The 14,732-nt window shown below is 51.9% G+C and overlaps 1 protein-coding gene across 1 annotated transcript in view; it reads right to left on the bottom strand.

Moving 5' to 3' along the window:
• The window catches only part of PLXNA1 (plexin A1), a 115,578-nt gene that overhangs the window by 20,052 nt on the left and 80,794 nt on the right, over nucleotides 1–14,732 (bottom strand). Inside the window, exons 13-23 of the mRNA XM_036390740.2 lie at nucleotides 13,846–13,997; nucleotides 13,424–13,544; nucleotides 12,950–13,086; nucleotides 12,238–12,405; nucleotides 11,273–11,366; nucleotides 10,558–10,797; nucleotides 10,256–10,399; nucleotides 9,344–9,578; nucleotides 7,838–7,980; nucleotides 5,104–5,360; nucleotides 1,263–1,329 (exon numbers count right to left, since the gene is read on the bottom strand). Of these exons, the coding sequence (XP_036246633.1) occupies nucleotides 1,263–1,329; nucleotides 5,104–5,360; nucleotides 7,838–7,980; nucleotides 9,344–9,578; nucleotides 10,256–10,399; nucleotides 10,558–10,797; nucleotides 11,273–11,366; nucleotides 12,238–12,405; nucleotides 12,950–13,086; nucleotides 13,424–13,544; nucleotides 13,846–13,997 (1,758 nt within the window). The remainder of the gene's footprint in view (nucleotides 1–1,262; nucleotides 1,330–5,103; nucleotides 5,361–7,837; nucleotides 7,981–9,343; nucleotides 9,579–10,255; nucleotides 10,400–10,557; nucleotides 10,798–11,272; nucleotides 11,367–12,237; nucleotides 12,406–12,949; nucleotides 13,087–13,423; nucleotides 13,545–13,845; nucleotides 13,998–14,732) is intronic.

Below are 14,732 nucleotides of genomic sequence, written 5' to 3'. Positions count from 1 at the left end.
GGGTAGTGGGAGATTTGACATCTCCCTATGACCAGCACAGCTCTTCTCCTCAGCCACCCCTGGCAAGCAATCTCCAGCATGCTAGATAGATTTTCATAGATACAGGCTATTCCTCGACAGAGGCAAGAAGCCAAGTGCATGTAAGTGATATTATAAATCACCTCTCGTTGACGATCACTTGAGTTCTGCTGAGACTCCTGCTCGCTCTCATCTCTTGGCTGGAAATAGTTCAAACCCTCTTTATCTTAATGAGGGATGAAATCCCACAAAAACAGCAGTGTGCCACCCAGTCTCACTGCACCAACACCAGGCAGGATCCCAAGAAACAGCCCTGCTGCCTGACAAACCAGCAGCAGGATGGCAGGCATCCTTCACCCATCGGAGTCATCCCAAAGCTGCAGCAGGACTGAGCCTGGAGTCCATGCACTGGAGCTGCTGCTGTGTAATCTGCATGGAAAGTGGTGCAGCTGAAGCAGGTGGAAGCACTGGTGCTGATGGAATAAATATTCTCAATATGGGTAGATGCACCAGAGGTAAAAACAGAGCTTACACTGTGGTGTCCTCTTCTCCTACCCCGATGAAATTGGAAACAGGTGAATAAAAGCTAAAAGGCTCTGCAGCCTCATGCAGGTGCAGTTCAGAGCTCTGCCCCTGGATGTCAACAAGCCCCTCAAGGCATCCATCCCCACCAGGACACCTTTGTCAGGAGAAGCAGCAACAGAGGTGGAGATGCCTGCAGGAAACAATTCACCTACCACAGAACCTCAGTGTTGGAGAGATGAAGGAAAAGCAGCAGCATTACATGAAGAGTGCAACTCATCAAACTACAACTCAAAGAGGGAGAAACAGCCCCAATCACAGCCATGCCTACAGAAGGATCAGCTCTCAGGGCTTTTTCCTCCTGAGTTACACAAGCAAAGGCAAGAAGAGAAGAATGGGGACCACTCCAAAACTCAGCTGAGTTGCTTCAGATTTATCTTTCCTCAGGGCACCATTGTTAAAATCTCAAACCCACTATGCATTAAGCAATCCCGATCTGGATTTCATTTCCCAATCTCAGCTATTTCCCAAAAAGGAGACCAGAATCACATCTCAGAAAATCAGGATGGAAACAGAGATCTGGGAAGCAATCTCTGCTCTGGGAGGGAGCAGCAGTGCTCAGGACCATGTCAGCCTGGGCTTTGGGCAGCAAGCTGCCTGGCCCAGTGAGGCAGGAACCACCTCCCTGTGCACACAGGGTTGCCATCCCTTCCCCAACTCACCTTCAGAAACTTGTACAGCAGAAAGGTGAACCAATTTGTCAGCATCTTCTCTGCCACTGACTCCGTTCTGTAGGGAAGGTAGAGAGCAAAGCCATCAGCACAGAATATTAAAGGTGTCTGATCTCACCCGTTGCCACCTCACCCTTAGACTGTAGCTAAATTATTTTTGGCTTTAAAAGGCTTCATCTGGGAAGGAGGCTCAAAGCAAGGGGCATGAGCAGGCAGCACAAGCTCTGCTGGAAAGCCTGCCCCTCAGCAGCCCCCCAGGAGAGAAAAAGCAAATTGGTCTCCAGTGTATTTGGAGAACTGCAACAAGCTCAACCTTGTCCCACTGGGAGTCTCACCAGGGGATGGATGAGAAGCTTTCTGCTTCTCCATGGTACCTTCTACTTCAATGAACTTTGTTTCTTCTGTGTTGTCCCATTGGAAGCAGGCAGCTCTCTCCACAGGAGGATTGTAGGAGGCACCTAAGCCAAGTACAATGTCCCCAAATGTACCTCAAGCTCCCCAGATAAAGCACAACCTGAAAGAAGGGCTGAGGTTGCAGGCAAAGACAGACCTAGCTGGAAGCCCCTTTCCCCACCTGGGAGCTGCTGTTGCCTGGTCCTGCAGTGCACTCAGTATTGCCATTGCCCAATGCAGGGCACCAGTACTGGTGACATGGGACTCCCCTGCAACCCCTAAAGCAGCCCTTGATCTCTAAAGCATCAAAGTTCAGGAGCCATAATTGAGCAAGAGGACATTGACCACCACCAGTCCACTGGTACATGGCCTTGGTTAAAGCCACAACCAGATTTAGGTCTGGAAACTTTGACCCAAATACATTTTTGATCAAACTTATCCTCACTACTAATTCAGCTGAAAACAAGAGCATTGAAGAAGGAGGGAATAAGAGCAGTGTTTGGAAACTTGTTTTCCATGTACTTTTGGAACACAGACACTGTGCCAGGCTTGGAATTTAACCCTTCCATGCCTGCATGGTGAAGTTTAGGGTTGCTGTGTGTCTCCTTGGAGTGAGGTGGTGATGTACGAGTTTGCAAGTGTACACTGCTGCACCCACTTGCTCTGAAAGAAATTTAAAAATGGAGCTGTGCCTCTCAGCTTTTGGATACACAGTTAAAGGAAGCAGCCAAAGCTGCCCTGAGAAAACCTATATATTACCCCTAGTTTCCTACAGCACAGTTCAAATACAAATGCCAAAGCAGCATAACAGGGAAGGTCCAGGGAGTTGCCTGTGTCTGCTGGGGACCATGCACAAAAGGGAGAGCAGGATCCCTCAGGATGGGTGTGAAATGTGTGAATAGAATGAGGGACCTCGTGGGGCTGGTACTGCAGCCAGGATGTGCCACACCAGCAGAGAGAGGGACATGGAGGGTGACACCAGACCCTGTGAACCCTGCAGCCCTACAGGTGCAGCTAACATGCCTGTCTCTGCACCACACCTTATCTCTCTGCCATAAGATTAAAACTCCCTTAACATGTCCATTATTTTTAACGTGGCCTTCACTCCTAAAATCTCCAGCTTATCCACCCATTAATTATCAGATCAGCCACTTGCAAATGCAGATGGTCCTGAAAGCACAGGCAATACTAATAACCTCAGGGACATGGCTGCATTCCTCTTGCCCCAGGGAAACAAATACAAATGGTTGACTCAAGAAAACAAAATCCAGAAGGACCCAAAATGTTAGAGCCACCAGAAGGAGTCCCACTGCCCAATTCCATGCACTGCCCAACTGCAATGCCATGCCCAGCAGATGGGCCAGGAGCAGTTCCCAAAGACCAGATGGCTGGGGCAGAAAATCCACTTTCCCAGAGTTTATTCAAGCTGACTCAGTGTCATATGGTCCCTTCCAAGGTTTTCTCTTGTGCTAATGGGGCTTAGCCCTTTTTGTCCTCCCTGGAATAGCAGAGCCCTCCTCCAACCATTTGAGGACAGCATTACTTGAGCCTTCAGGGAAGGGAAGGCTTCATGCCCCCACCAGGAAAGAATAATCTACCACAGGGAACAAAAAAAGGGAGAAGGGACATGGAGAGAAAGCCAAGGGAGAATTGGACTGCAGCTATTCAGCAGACATCCTCCCTGGCCCTAGAAAGGACCTGACAAGCCCATAATGCTTATCTGAAGTGCCACCACTCAGGCTCTGGAGGATGTTTGTCTTTATCCATGATAGAGCCAGATGCCACAGCAATGGGGGGATTATCCAACAACCAAATAAATAAGTAACAGCTCTCCCCAGTTAGATCAATGCTAATCCAGTTGCCCTGGGCAGTAAGCACACTCTCACACCCAACAGCAAGGCTAATCAAACAGATAGAGAAGCACAGCTCTCTGCACCATGGCTTCAAGAGCAGTCTCTTTGTTAAATATCACTCAGGGAGGCACAAGCAAGGTGCTGGCTAGGGGACTTATCCCTGTCCTAACTGCAATGGCCCTCGAGCATTGTGGCTGGGGACTGGCAGTCTTTGGGCACTGCTGCAGGCTGGGCTCTGCCCCTGTGCTGCTGCCATGGCTCAGTCACTGCTGCTGCTGGCCTCCTTGTGATGCCTTTTATTTATATTTTATTGATTTACTTCAGGAGCTGGAAATGCATTCTAAATATTTCAGTGAAACCTGGTGCTATGGAGGAACGATTGGAAGAGAAGAGCCTAAGAATGCAGTCAGGGGACAGGGATGGGGAACAGTGGTTGGCACCTCCAATACCCACCCTACTCCCAGACAGCCATCAGCACAACACACCCCCTCTGACACATGCTAATGAGATGCTTTGAGACATTTAGGGCACCCTTGTAATGTAAATGACACAGAGAGAGTAAGAAAGCAACGAGATGGGCAACACGGATGTAACTGGGACCAGCTCACACCTGGGTCTTCTCCAGGTGTTTCCCCAGGGCCAAGCATACAAAACCTGACAGGTTGTCCAGTCTGGCCATGCCATGAACATCAGTTTATCTTTGAAAGATGCCCTGGGTTTCTAGAGCCTTTCTGGTGACATGCCAGCCTTGTGCCTCTCAGCCATCCCTGCATCTCTGACGAAGGCTGGTGGCACCAGGCTGCTGGATGTCAGCATGGGGAGGCACCACATGGCGTGCAAAGGGAGAAGATGGCACCGAGGGCCTCGAGCTAAACCAGTGGAGCTTATTAATAGTTTTTGTTCAGGACTTGGTGTATCTTTCAATATTCATCAGCCCGTGATGAAGGAGAGCTCAGAGCTATCGTTAAATATTGATGGGGCAGGCAGACTCACAGCAGGGCTTGGCAGGCTGCCTCCTGCTTGCACTTCCCCCGGCCCAGAGAGACTCCCAGCTTGCAGAGATCTGAGTGACTTTCCCAGGAAAACCCCCATGTGACTAGCAAGGCAGGTAAGCCCTGAGGAGACAGCAGGGAAGGGAGGACTCCTGCCTGCTGCCAGCCCACGCTGGCATCCACACAGCCACCATGCAAGGCAAGAGCTGCCCCACATGCCAAGTGATGTGGGGGACCACCTGGTCACCTTCCCTTGTCCAGGTGACCTACAGCCACACACCACAGTGCCTGGAACCAGCCTGAACAGCTGGCAAGCACCTTGCTGTCTCCTTCCCAGGCAGCACGAGCCCACACAGGCCAAAGCGGAGTGAGAACATCCCATGGGTGCTCCTGAGCTGGCCAGGGCCGCATCCCTTTCACACTTGCACACAGACAAGCAAGGAAATGCTTGACCATAGACTCAGTGCTCTCACTGCCACAGCCAACACCAAAGCCATCACTGGTGGCATCCTCAAAGCACACCAGCTCATGGCACTGTGCTCAGAAGTGCCTGGGCACTGTCCCACATCTCCAGCCTCTCAGGGGGACACTCACCTCCGCAAAAGCAGCTTGGGGTGGTTCTTGCTCTCCAAGTTCTTCTCAATGAGGTCGGACAGGAGCTGTTTCAGCACCCCTGTGGCATACTCCATCTCGCCCTGCAGTGCTGTCATGATGAGCGAGGCCACGTTGCCGCGGTCCCGCATGGAGAAGCTCCGCTGGGCCTCCAGAGTACGGATGAAGGTCAGCAAGAAGTGCTTCTTGTTTAGGAGCTGACCAAAGAGGGTCAAGGACTTCTCCACATTAGCCTGGACCTGCAAGGATAGAGCAAAGCTGAGAGACAGGAATGATAGGGATGATAGTGATGAGAAGGTGGCTGGACTGAGCCACACCTTGAATACACTCTCAATCCCACAAAATGAAATTATGAAAAAGGGTCAAAAAGCAGCTGGACTAGGTCTATCCCTACTACCAAGCTTCCCCTTTAGTGATCAGTCTCAGTTCCTCCACAAGAATTATCTAGTTTGTAAAATCCCAGCATCAGGTTAACACAGTCTCAGGGCATCAATGTATATATGTCTGTATAGAAACACCCTTCCACACAAAGACTCTCTCCCACTTGTGTGCAGACACATAAACACATTTCCCTCCCATAAACAAACACTCCTTCTCTCCCAAGCACACACACAAATTATCATTTTCAATTTCAGCTAACAAGCAGCTCAATTTCCACCCAAGACACTGCAACATGTGCTTTGGGTATTTCCTAAAAAGCAAATAAAGCCACAACCTCGAGCTCCACCAGCAGCAAACCCGCCTAGTTTGGAGGGATGGATTTCAGACAGGGAAATAATAGCAGAAATCTGTCTCTGTCCCACGGCAGACGCACCCTAAAAAAGTCCCTGTACTCATGAGACATTTGAAGTTGCATTTCTGGCCATATTTGGCCATGTAGGACCCAGCAGGGATTGGGCTTGGATGCTTTCACACCTGCATTGCCATCAGCAGCCCAGCTCTGGCCAGCCCTGACCACATTTGTTATCAGAAATTAATATTTTTACAACACTCCATTTTCCCACTAGAAAAGATGGTTTCCTCTGAATAAAAGCCTTCCTGTGATAAAACATCAGTTTTTTTCTTTAATTCCCCCCCTTGTCTCCCTGATTGGGAGAATAAGCATTAAATTTTGCTTCATGTCGGTATTTGGAGACAAAACAACACTTTTCATTTCAAAACACCAACTCAAAATGAAGAACAGAGTTTTGACACATCAAATCATTTCACTTCAATCAAAACTTTGGATTGGTGTTCTTCAGCTCAGTGAAATTCCTCACGGTTGTAACTTCCCTCTCCAAAATACTATTTTCCGCTTCCTGCTTCCTACCAAGTCCTTGTCAATTCCAAAGCCCCATGTTCAACTTGCTGATCATTAGCAGAAATAAATGAACAATACTGAGTTAAATATTTAATCAGGCTTAAATTCTCATAAAGCAGCCAGCCTGCCCCTAAAGCCTGCAGAGGAAGGGAGCTGGTACCGGTGCTCGCTGTGGATTAGCATGTGTGTGAGCAAGCTTCCTTCCGTCACTTGCAATAGCTAATGTTACACTCTGAGTAAAGAGACAAATAAAAGCAAACCTGATTAAATTATATGAAGCTTACACAACTCTAGTTGCTTTATTTAATCTCTTTTGGGGATTTTTTTTCCCCCTTCGCAAATTTAACTCCTTGCTTCCCAGGCCAGGCTGAGCTGGTGTGCTCTCTCAAGCAGGATGTTGTGAGTTAGGAGCAGGAAATGGACAAAGTCCACCCAGCCTGCCACAGCAAATGCAAAATTCCTCCTCTGATACCCTTTTTGATACCCTTTCCACATTCCCTCTTTAGGGAAATTCTTTAAGAGCAAGAGCAGAGGTGAGAGGAGAGCCAGGCATCTGCACAGACAGGAAGGGCTGCGCCCCAGGGAGACCTACACGCCCGCTCTGGCTCTGAGCATCCGGAAACCTGAGCTGCAAGGGGAAATCCATGGAAACAGGGTCCCCACCACCCTCCAGAGCTGGGATTAGGGGCTGGGGAAACAGAGCAGGCAGAGGGCCAGGGCCCACGCCGTAGCCATGCTGGTGTACAACACCAGCACGTGCACTTGCAGTTGGTAAGAGCTTGTTGTGTTGTAATTAGTGACCGTGCATCTTGCACCAGGGCCAATTACTTCTCCTAAATACATTGTGAAGCCCACGTCGACATTAATTACTGTGCTGGGTCAGCAGTGAGGGGAAGCGAAGGTCACCCCCTCCTTCCTCTTGTAATCAAGAGTGGCCTCAGCAGCCCAGCACACGAGAGGCAATTGCTATGCAATTGCATGCACTAAATTATACAGAGGTGGGGAGGACAGGCAGGAGAAGAGAAGGAGCTGGTTTGGGGAGCAGAGGAAGGATGCCAAGGATGGGTTCTGCATGGGGAAATGGAGCCAAGCAAGCAGGCGATGTCAGACAACCCTGCTAAAAACAAGTGACCAGTCAGGCATCAAACAAACCCAATTGAATAAAGCAAGTGCTGTAGAAAATGACAGCAGCAATGATATTAATATAAATATTGATATTAATGTCAGAGAACACAGTAACCATTTGGCAGCCAGTCCACATCCGCGCTGGCTGCCACGTGGAGAGATGCACCACGCCGGGCCAGCATCCAACCAAAGCATCTCCCCAGCCCGGGGGCACAGGGGCTCATGCAGGGGACTGTGCAGGGGCACATCCGCAGTGTGAAACACTACAGAGACAGACAGACAGACCCACACCTCCATCTCTTTCAGCACAGGGTGGTCTTCTATCCCCGGGAAGAGAACCCGCATGGCGTAGGTGCGGTAATCCAGAAAGGGGATGCCAGCCCCATCCAGGTCGTTGGTCAGCTCATTGATGTCTGTCTGCAGCTCAGCAAAGGCTAGGGAGGGAAAAGCAGAATTAAACAACACATCCTGGAGTCTCAGCACACAGCATTAGCACTCAGCCCCTCATCACACCCCCAGCACCCCACGGGTGGACCCTCCCCAAGGCATGAATATTCTCAGCATTCCTCTTCCTGGCAGGCTGTGATTGCTGTCCCTATCTCACAGATGGAGAAATTGAGCTGCAGAGTGTGGGGATGACATCCCCGGAATAAATGAAGTGGCAGATTTGGGAACAGAACTGCCAGGTCCCAGGGGGGTCAAATCCCCCCTGCCCAGCACTTGCAGCCTCCCAGGGATGCTGGGGGCAGGGAGGAACAGCAAGGTTTGAACAAAAACAGAGCTTCTTGGGGAAAACGTTAGCCTAAATCACAAGATTGCCCTCATTTCTTTTTGACCTAAATACTACTTGAGAGAAGAGCTTGAACACACCCACCCCAGAACCTCCCGATCCCAGCAGAGGCAGCTGTGACTCCCAGGGGAACATGATCCAGGGGGGTCCTGAACCTTTAATTGCACCTACAGGGAAAAGCTGATGGGAGAAGAGTCCTGGAAATGCACCAGGGAAGGGGGTTGGGGTGGGGGGAGAAAACCCTCAGAAAAATCAAATTAACAGCACTTTAAAGGGAGCTGAAAGCCAGGCAGAGGACTTCAGGCTCGTCAGCCTGATGAGAAAAAACAAACCGTCAGCTTGAAAGGCGTGCTATCTTATCTGTAACTAGTGGGACTAGAAAAGAGAAAAGGCAGGGAAGAGATTGTGCCTTTTAATTAAAAGCAGATCCTTTTATCTGCCAGCTGTGGAAGACAAGACACCATCCCCTCCACCAGCTCCCTCCCCTCTCCCTGTCACCAGTGCCATCCACAGGCATGTGGAGGGATGGGGACTTAGGGGAGCAAAGGTTTGTCTTTCCTTCCCCTTTTTATTATCTTGTTTTCAGTGCCTGCTTCATTTGCAGTGTCCGGGCTGCTTGCGGCTGTGGCTGGCAGGGTCGGGGCCTCTGGAGCCAGCTCAGGGGGATAATGGGCAATTAGGTTTTATCAGCAGTATCATACAAGGAATTCTGTCCAATTTCACAGCTTCTGTCTGTCACATAATGAGAGATCCACTGCCCACTCACAGGAAGCCTTCGCTACCCTGCTTGCTCTCTTTTTTCCCACTTGGAGAAACAGAGAAGAACTTCTTAACTGGAAAAATCCCCAAATCCCGCCTAAAATGAGTTCACTTCCACTGACAAAGCAGCTCTGCCCGTTCCCATTCCCTCTCTGAAAGGCAGTAAGGAAAGGGTAGGAGCACGCTGAGCCTTGGAGCAGCAAGAAACACCCAAAGACCCCCAGGCTGATGGCAAAGGGATCCCTTACCCTCTTTGCACTCCAGGGCCACCCGGGACTCCAGGTTGTCCATCTGCAGCTGGAGCCGTTTCAGGGTGCGGTCAGCATCCCGGGACTTGCGCTTGTAGGCGATGAGGACGATGATGATGATGAGGAGGAGCAGGCCGCCGCCGCCGCCGATGCCGATGATGGCGGGCAGGGTGAGCAGGCTGTCCGAGTAGATCTGCAGCGTCCCCGGCGAGAACTCGAACCCTCCAGCCTTGATCTGCACCACAGCAGGGCAAAAAATGGAGCTGCTGTCAGGGAATGTGTGCCACAGGGAGCCCTCCCTGCTGTGCCCACCGTGCTGGGAGCTGGGGCGTGACTCCCAGCCCAGGGCAAAGGCAGGCACGGCAGGAGCCGTGCGAGGCGCTTCAATGGCACGCAGCACACACGCTGCCAGTGCACGTGGAGCCGGCACAGAGTTTGATGTCTCATTCAGACAACATTACAGTAACAGATGGGATGTAAAGCGAGTTTCCCCACAGATGGGGAGCCTGGGGAGGACTGTGCTGGGTCCCTTTTAACATGGCAGAGTCCTGGAGCGTGAGCACTGCTGCACTACAACCCACAAACAAAGGACCCTGCCTTGCAGCATGTGCCAGCACTGAGGGGGAGAGGTGGGAATCCCCCCTGCCTCGCATCCAGCACCAGCCAGGGCACAGTAACACCAAGCTGAGTGTGGGGGAGGGTGACAAAGTATTTGGTCTTACCAAACAAGTAATTAGGAAGAGGGATGCCTAGGGAGCAGGAAGATGACTCCTGTGGAACGCTCTTGCACATACACCTATTATCTGGTCCTCATTCAAGGACGAGCACACAGCAGGGCTGGTGCTGGGATAAAGACTGACATTCTGAGACACACGAGGCACAAGGAGCAAAGGCACCAGTGTCAGCACTTACTGTGACTTTGTGTTGGCCAGTGAGGTTGGGGGACTCGCAGAGGAGCTGTGTCTCAGAGACCGTGAGGGTGCAGGGAGTGTCTCCGATCAGCACCGTGTAGTTGAGGCGGGAGTTACCAGCAGCTGGTGGGAGCAGGTTCCTGCCCTTTGAGGGAACAAGGAATGAGACTGTTAGCTCTCATGCAATGGGGAATGTTTAAAAAAACCCAACACACAGCAAAATATTTGCTCCAGGAGAGACAAAATGCCACCTCCACAGAGGGACATGTCCCTACCTCTGCCCCCAGGCGCAGACTCTTTTACCTTGAGGATGAGGGGAGAGCTGGGCTTCAGCTCCAGCATCCCTGTGGGGCTGAGTGGCTCAAAGACAGGGTCTGGGTAGTAGACAAAATTGGTGGTGTTGATGATCAGCAGGGCCTGGACATTATCCATGACAAAGCCGATCTCATCCGGGCGGTCGCCAAGCTCGGGAGGGCTCCGCACAGGGTTGTCAATGGAGGGAGCGTAGCACACCATGGTGGTGTCATTGTAGACAGTGCAGTTCTGCAGGACACACAGAACGAGGTCAGACCCACTCCCAACAAGGTGGGCAGGATCAGACCCCACAAGGCTCTCCTGAAAGCAGCGGCTCTGGACACAGGGTTCAGCTTTGGAATCTTCTGTTCTGTTCTATCAACAGGCATCACATCCCACCCCAGGGCAGAGACAGACTCCTGTCTGCAATGGATGTGCAAGGGGTGGGAAGCTGCAGATGGGCTCTTTCTGTCAATATCCTATAGATGTCCCACAAACCTCCCACCAGTTTTGAATGCTGAGATCTCAACCCTCTCCTGAAAGCACCTGGCTGCAGGCTCTGCAGAGAGATTGGTGCCTCTTTTTGGGGCAGGAGCCTCTGGACCTCAGCCTCTCCAGACCATCACACCTGAAGGGCAAAGGGTGCATTTTCTGCCCTCTGTTGCACACAGACAACATCTCTCCTCTTTGTGCTCTGCCCCCAGCCCCAGCCAGCACCACTTACATTCTCCCTTTCAGAGCTGCAGTACTTGGCCCGGATCCTGGGCTCTTTGATGGTGGCCAGGTTGGTGCCAGTCACAGTCAGCAATGTCCCACCACTAGAGACATGGAGACAGTGGGTTAGGAAAGGCAGCTTGGCACTGGATCCCCAGTTCCAGGAAGGAAGCAGCCATCATCTCCAGCCAGATGCCATCTGCCCCAGCCTGGGTGAGCCACCATGCCCCAGGTATCTCTTATCCCACCCATATGTTGCATGGCAGGACCTGGCATGCACCAATGTTAAATCATTTCAGCTGACCCAAAGGCCAACTAGAGATATAAAACCTGATGATTAACACTGACATCCCACTCTGTGTGCAGGTTTAGGGTCTGAAGATGGCTACCAACCTAAAGTCAACTAAGCATTCACAACAGGAAAGCATCCAAGTACAAGCTCCTCTCTGCCACGCTTTCTCCATCACAGAGGCATCACAGTGGGTGACAGGAGAGGCTGAATTCTGCCAGGTTTTCTCCATGATTTGGTGTTAAAAGCCCCATGCTCCCAGAGACCTTGGCCATGCCTCTGGGGAGCTTGCTCCTCATCAACAGCCTGGGGAAGGTTTCCCTTGGCACTAGCTCTTAATGGATTCCTTCACCTCCTCTCCAGCCAATTCAAGCCTTTTAGAAAAATATGTAAACATTTCAAAAAATCCCCCGATGGGAAATATTTTAATTTTATTTGCCGCCACCAAATGTCAAGCTGAAATTAAGCAGATCCAAAGCACTCTCTGCTCTTGCCCCCTGCCAGGCTGAGCACTGTAGGCCAGGAGTTAGCAGGGCCCTGGTGCCAAGCCATTGCTCACACTCCTCTTGCCACATCTCTGGAGTGCAGCCTGGCAGTTATCACAGCACTGAGATGTGCCCATCAGGAGCGGGAAATCCATACGGGAAACAGTCTCCCATTCATCGCACAAGCTCCTTGCAATTCACCTGTTGATGCTCCATTCAGGATCAATCTTCTGGATGGTGGGGTCCTCTGTGTAGTTGTACTTCACCTCTGGGTTGCTCAGCTCTGCCCGGTTGATGTTGATGAGGATGGGGGAGCCGCCGGGGGTGTGCCCTGGGGGGGTCCTGCAGCGAATCTCACGGGCGCTTCTCCTGGGGCACAAACACACAACCCGTCAGTGCCCGGGCAGGAGCGGGGCCAGGGCAGCCAGGGAGCCCCAGGCCCCAGCCCCTCTCCCCTTCTGAAACAGCTGGGGGATGAAGAGAGAAAGGAGGAAAAAAGAAAAAACAAAAACCCAAGAAATGAAACAAAAGGCAGGCGGGAAAGACTGAGCAGCTCCTGAGCGTTCCCATCATGCGGCGGCTGCAAACAGCAGCGATTAGGGCTGATAACCAGTAATTACCGCAGGAAAATATTTAAAGAGCCGCTCCATTATCATCCCTAATCTAAAAATTATCCACTTCATGCCTCAGGGCTTTGTGCTTTTAGAGAAAAATCTCTGTTCTTAGGGCTCTTCCTGCAGCCTCTGACACACAGAGGTTTCAAGAGGAGACACCTTTGGCCACCCAGGGAGTTTGGCTCCCATGGTCTCTCCTGGCTTCCTAGCCCAGGCCTCTGGCTGCTGCTCTGTCTGGGGGTCCCACTGCCTTTGAAGGTGCCTGTTGCCCACCCTCCACCACCCTCTGTGCCCCTCACCATGAAAAAGCACAGGGCCGTCCCCCGATGGTCACGGAGACGTTGCTGCCAGCATTGAGGTGGGTGCCTTCAATGGCAATCCAGGTGCCACCAGAGAGAGGGCCCCGGGCTGGGACAACACGGGAGAAAGTGGGCATCTGTCAAAGGAAAAGGGCATCCCTGGAGTCAGACAGGCTGGAACTGAAATCCTTACCCCCAAGCAGTTTCAACCAGGTGACAGGGTCACAGAGGAGAGGGACCTGTGAGACAGCAGCAGTACTAAAGCCTGGTAGTGCCAGCAGGACAGTAGGGAGGCAGAGCAGTGGCAGCCTTGAAGAAATTCAATCATCATGACTCAATGCCTGACCAGAGAACCCCTGCCTCCCCCTCAGGAAAATGATGACAAATTTTCCAACTCACACAGAAAACCACCCAAAACCAACCAGCATCATCTCCCTTTTGAGGTGACAGACCTGTCCCCAGCACGGAGCTTACCACAAAGGTGAAGGTCTTGGGGGATATGGCCCGGTAGCTGGGCGTGCAGTCACGGATGCACACTTCTACCCGTGCCTCATGCACCTTGCTCTGGCTGGCATCTCCGATTTCACACACAATCCTAAGAGATGGAAGTAAGAAACTCTCAGTGTCCTGGCACCAAGACACCCCCTGTGCAAAGCAAAGGTCCCAGGTGCCAGCAGATCCATGAGAAACCAAGGTGGTGGCAATTGACAGTGCCAGCCCTCAGAAAAGCTTCCCCAAAGCCTTTGAGCTCTTCCCAGAGCTCAAACCAGCAGGTACTTCCCTCCCAGTTCAGCTCTATGCCTTTTGCAGCCACGGGCAGCATTTGAACACCATCAGTGCTGTCCTAACCCTCCTGAGGTGACTTGGAGCACGCCCAGCCCTCAGCAGGCACTTACTGCTCAGCGCTGATGTACTCGCTCTCGATGGGGATGCACGCCACTTTGCCCACTCGCACACCCCAGCGAACATCCTCAAACTTCAGGCCCAGGTTCTCGCCAGTGATGGTCAGACGGGTCCCTCCTTGTCTGGGGCCAGTCTCAGGGAACAGCTAGGAGAGAGCATGGTCTGTCACCAGGATGCAGAGCCACAGGGATACCTCACTGAGGCAAGCTGCAGCCCAGGCAGCTGCAGGATGTGGTTACAAGCAGCAAGGAGCAGACAGGTGATGAGAAATGCCAGCATATCTGTAAGCTGCCCACAAGGCACGAACGACCTCCCCAGTGACAGCTGTATCCACAAAATCCCCCCAGGACCAAGCCAGGAGACATGAGATGTGTCCAAGCAGAGGGCTGGGATAGGGACACCCTCCTGCAGGCACAGCCATCTCCTAGATGACAAGGACACAACAGTTGAAGGAGACAGGGTAGCATCAGCTGAACCAGCAAGGAAGCCCTTGGATGTGCCTGGCTTTTGGCCAGGTCCCAGGTGCCCAGGGATGAGATTCCTATGTCCAAGATGTCCTCAAAGGAGAAAGCATCTCCAACAGGTCCCTGCAGAGGTGATATGGCAGGTGGGGGGAAATGCTTTTCTCTTCCCCAGCAATCCCTTTGCTGAGGCCAGTTGGGAAGGGAGGGGACCTCAGCACAGCACCACGCCTCATTTACCAGGATGATGCCCAATAAAGCAGACAGGTGTGGCCTGACAGACAGTGGCAGAATGAGGGATGAACAGAGGTGTGGGCCCTGTTCCAAGGTATGTGGGGATGCTGCCTCTAACCAGGCAATTACAGGCAGTTTTACATCAGTGATTGCTGGCCCCAGGGTCAAGTGCCCACCTGCAGCAC

This window comes from Molothrus ater, chromosome 11, assembly GCF_012460135.2.
Source record: "Molothrus ater isolate BHLD 08-10-18 breed brown headed cowbird chromosome 11, BPBGC_Mater_1.1, whole genome shotgun sequence".
Lineage (NCBI taxonomy): Eukaryota > Metazoa > Chordata > Aves > Passeriformes > Icteridae > Molothrus > Molothrus ater.
Note: the sequence above shows the minus strand (reverse complement) of the source record. Positions and strands in the feature narration are given on the sequence as shown.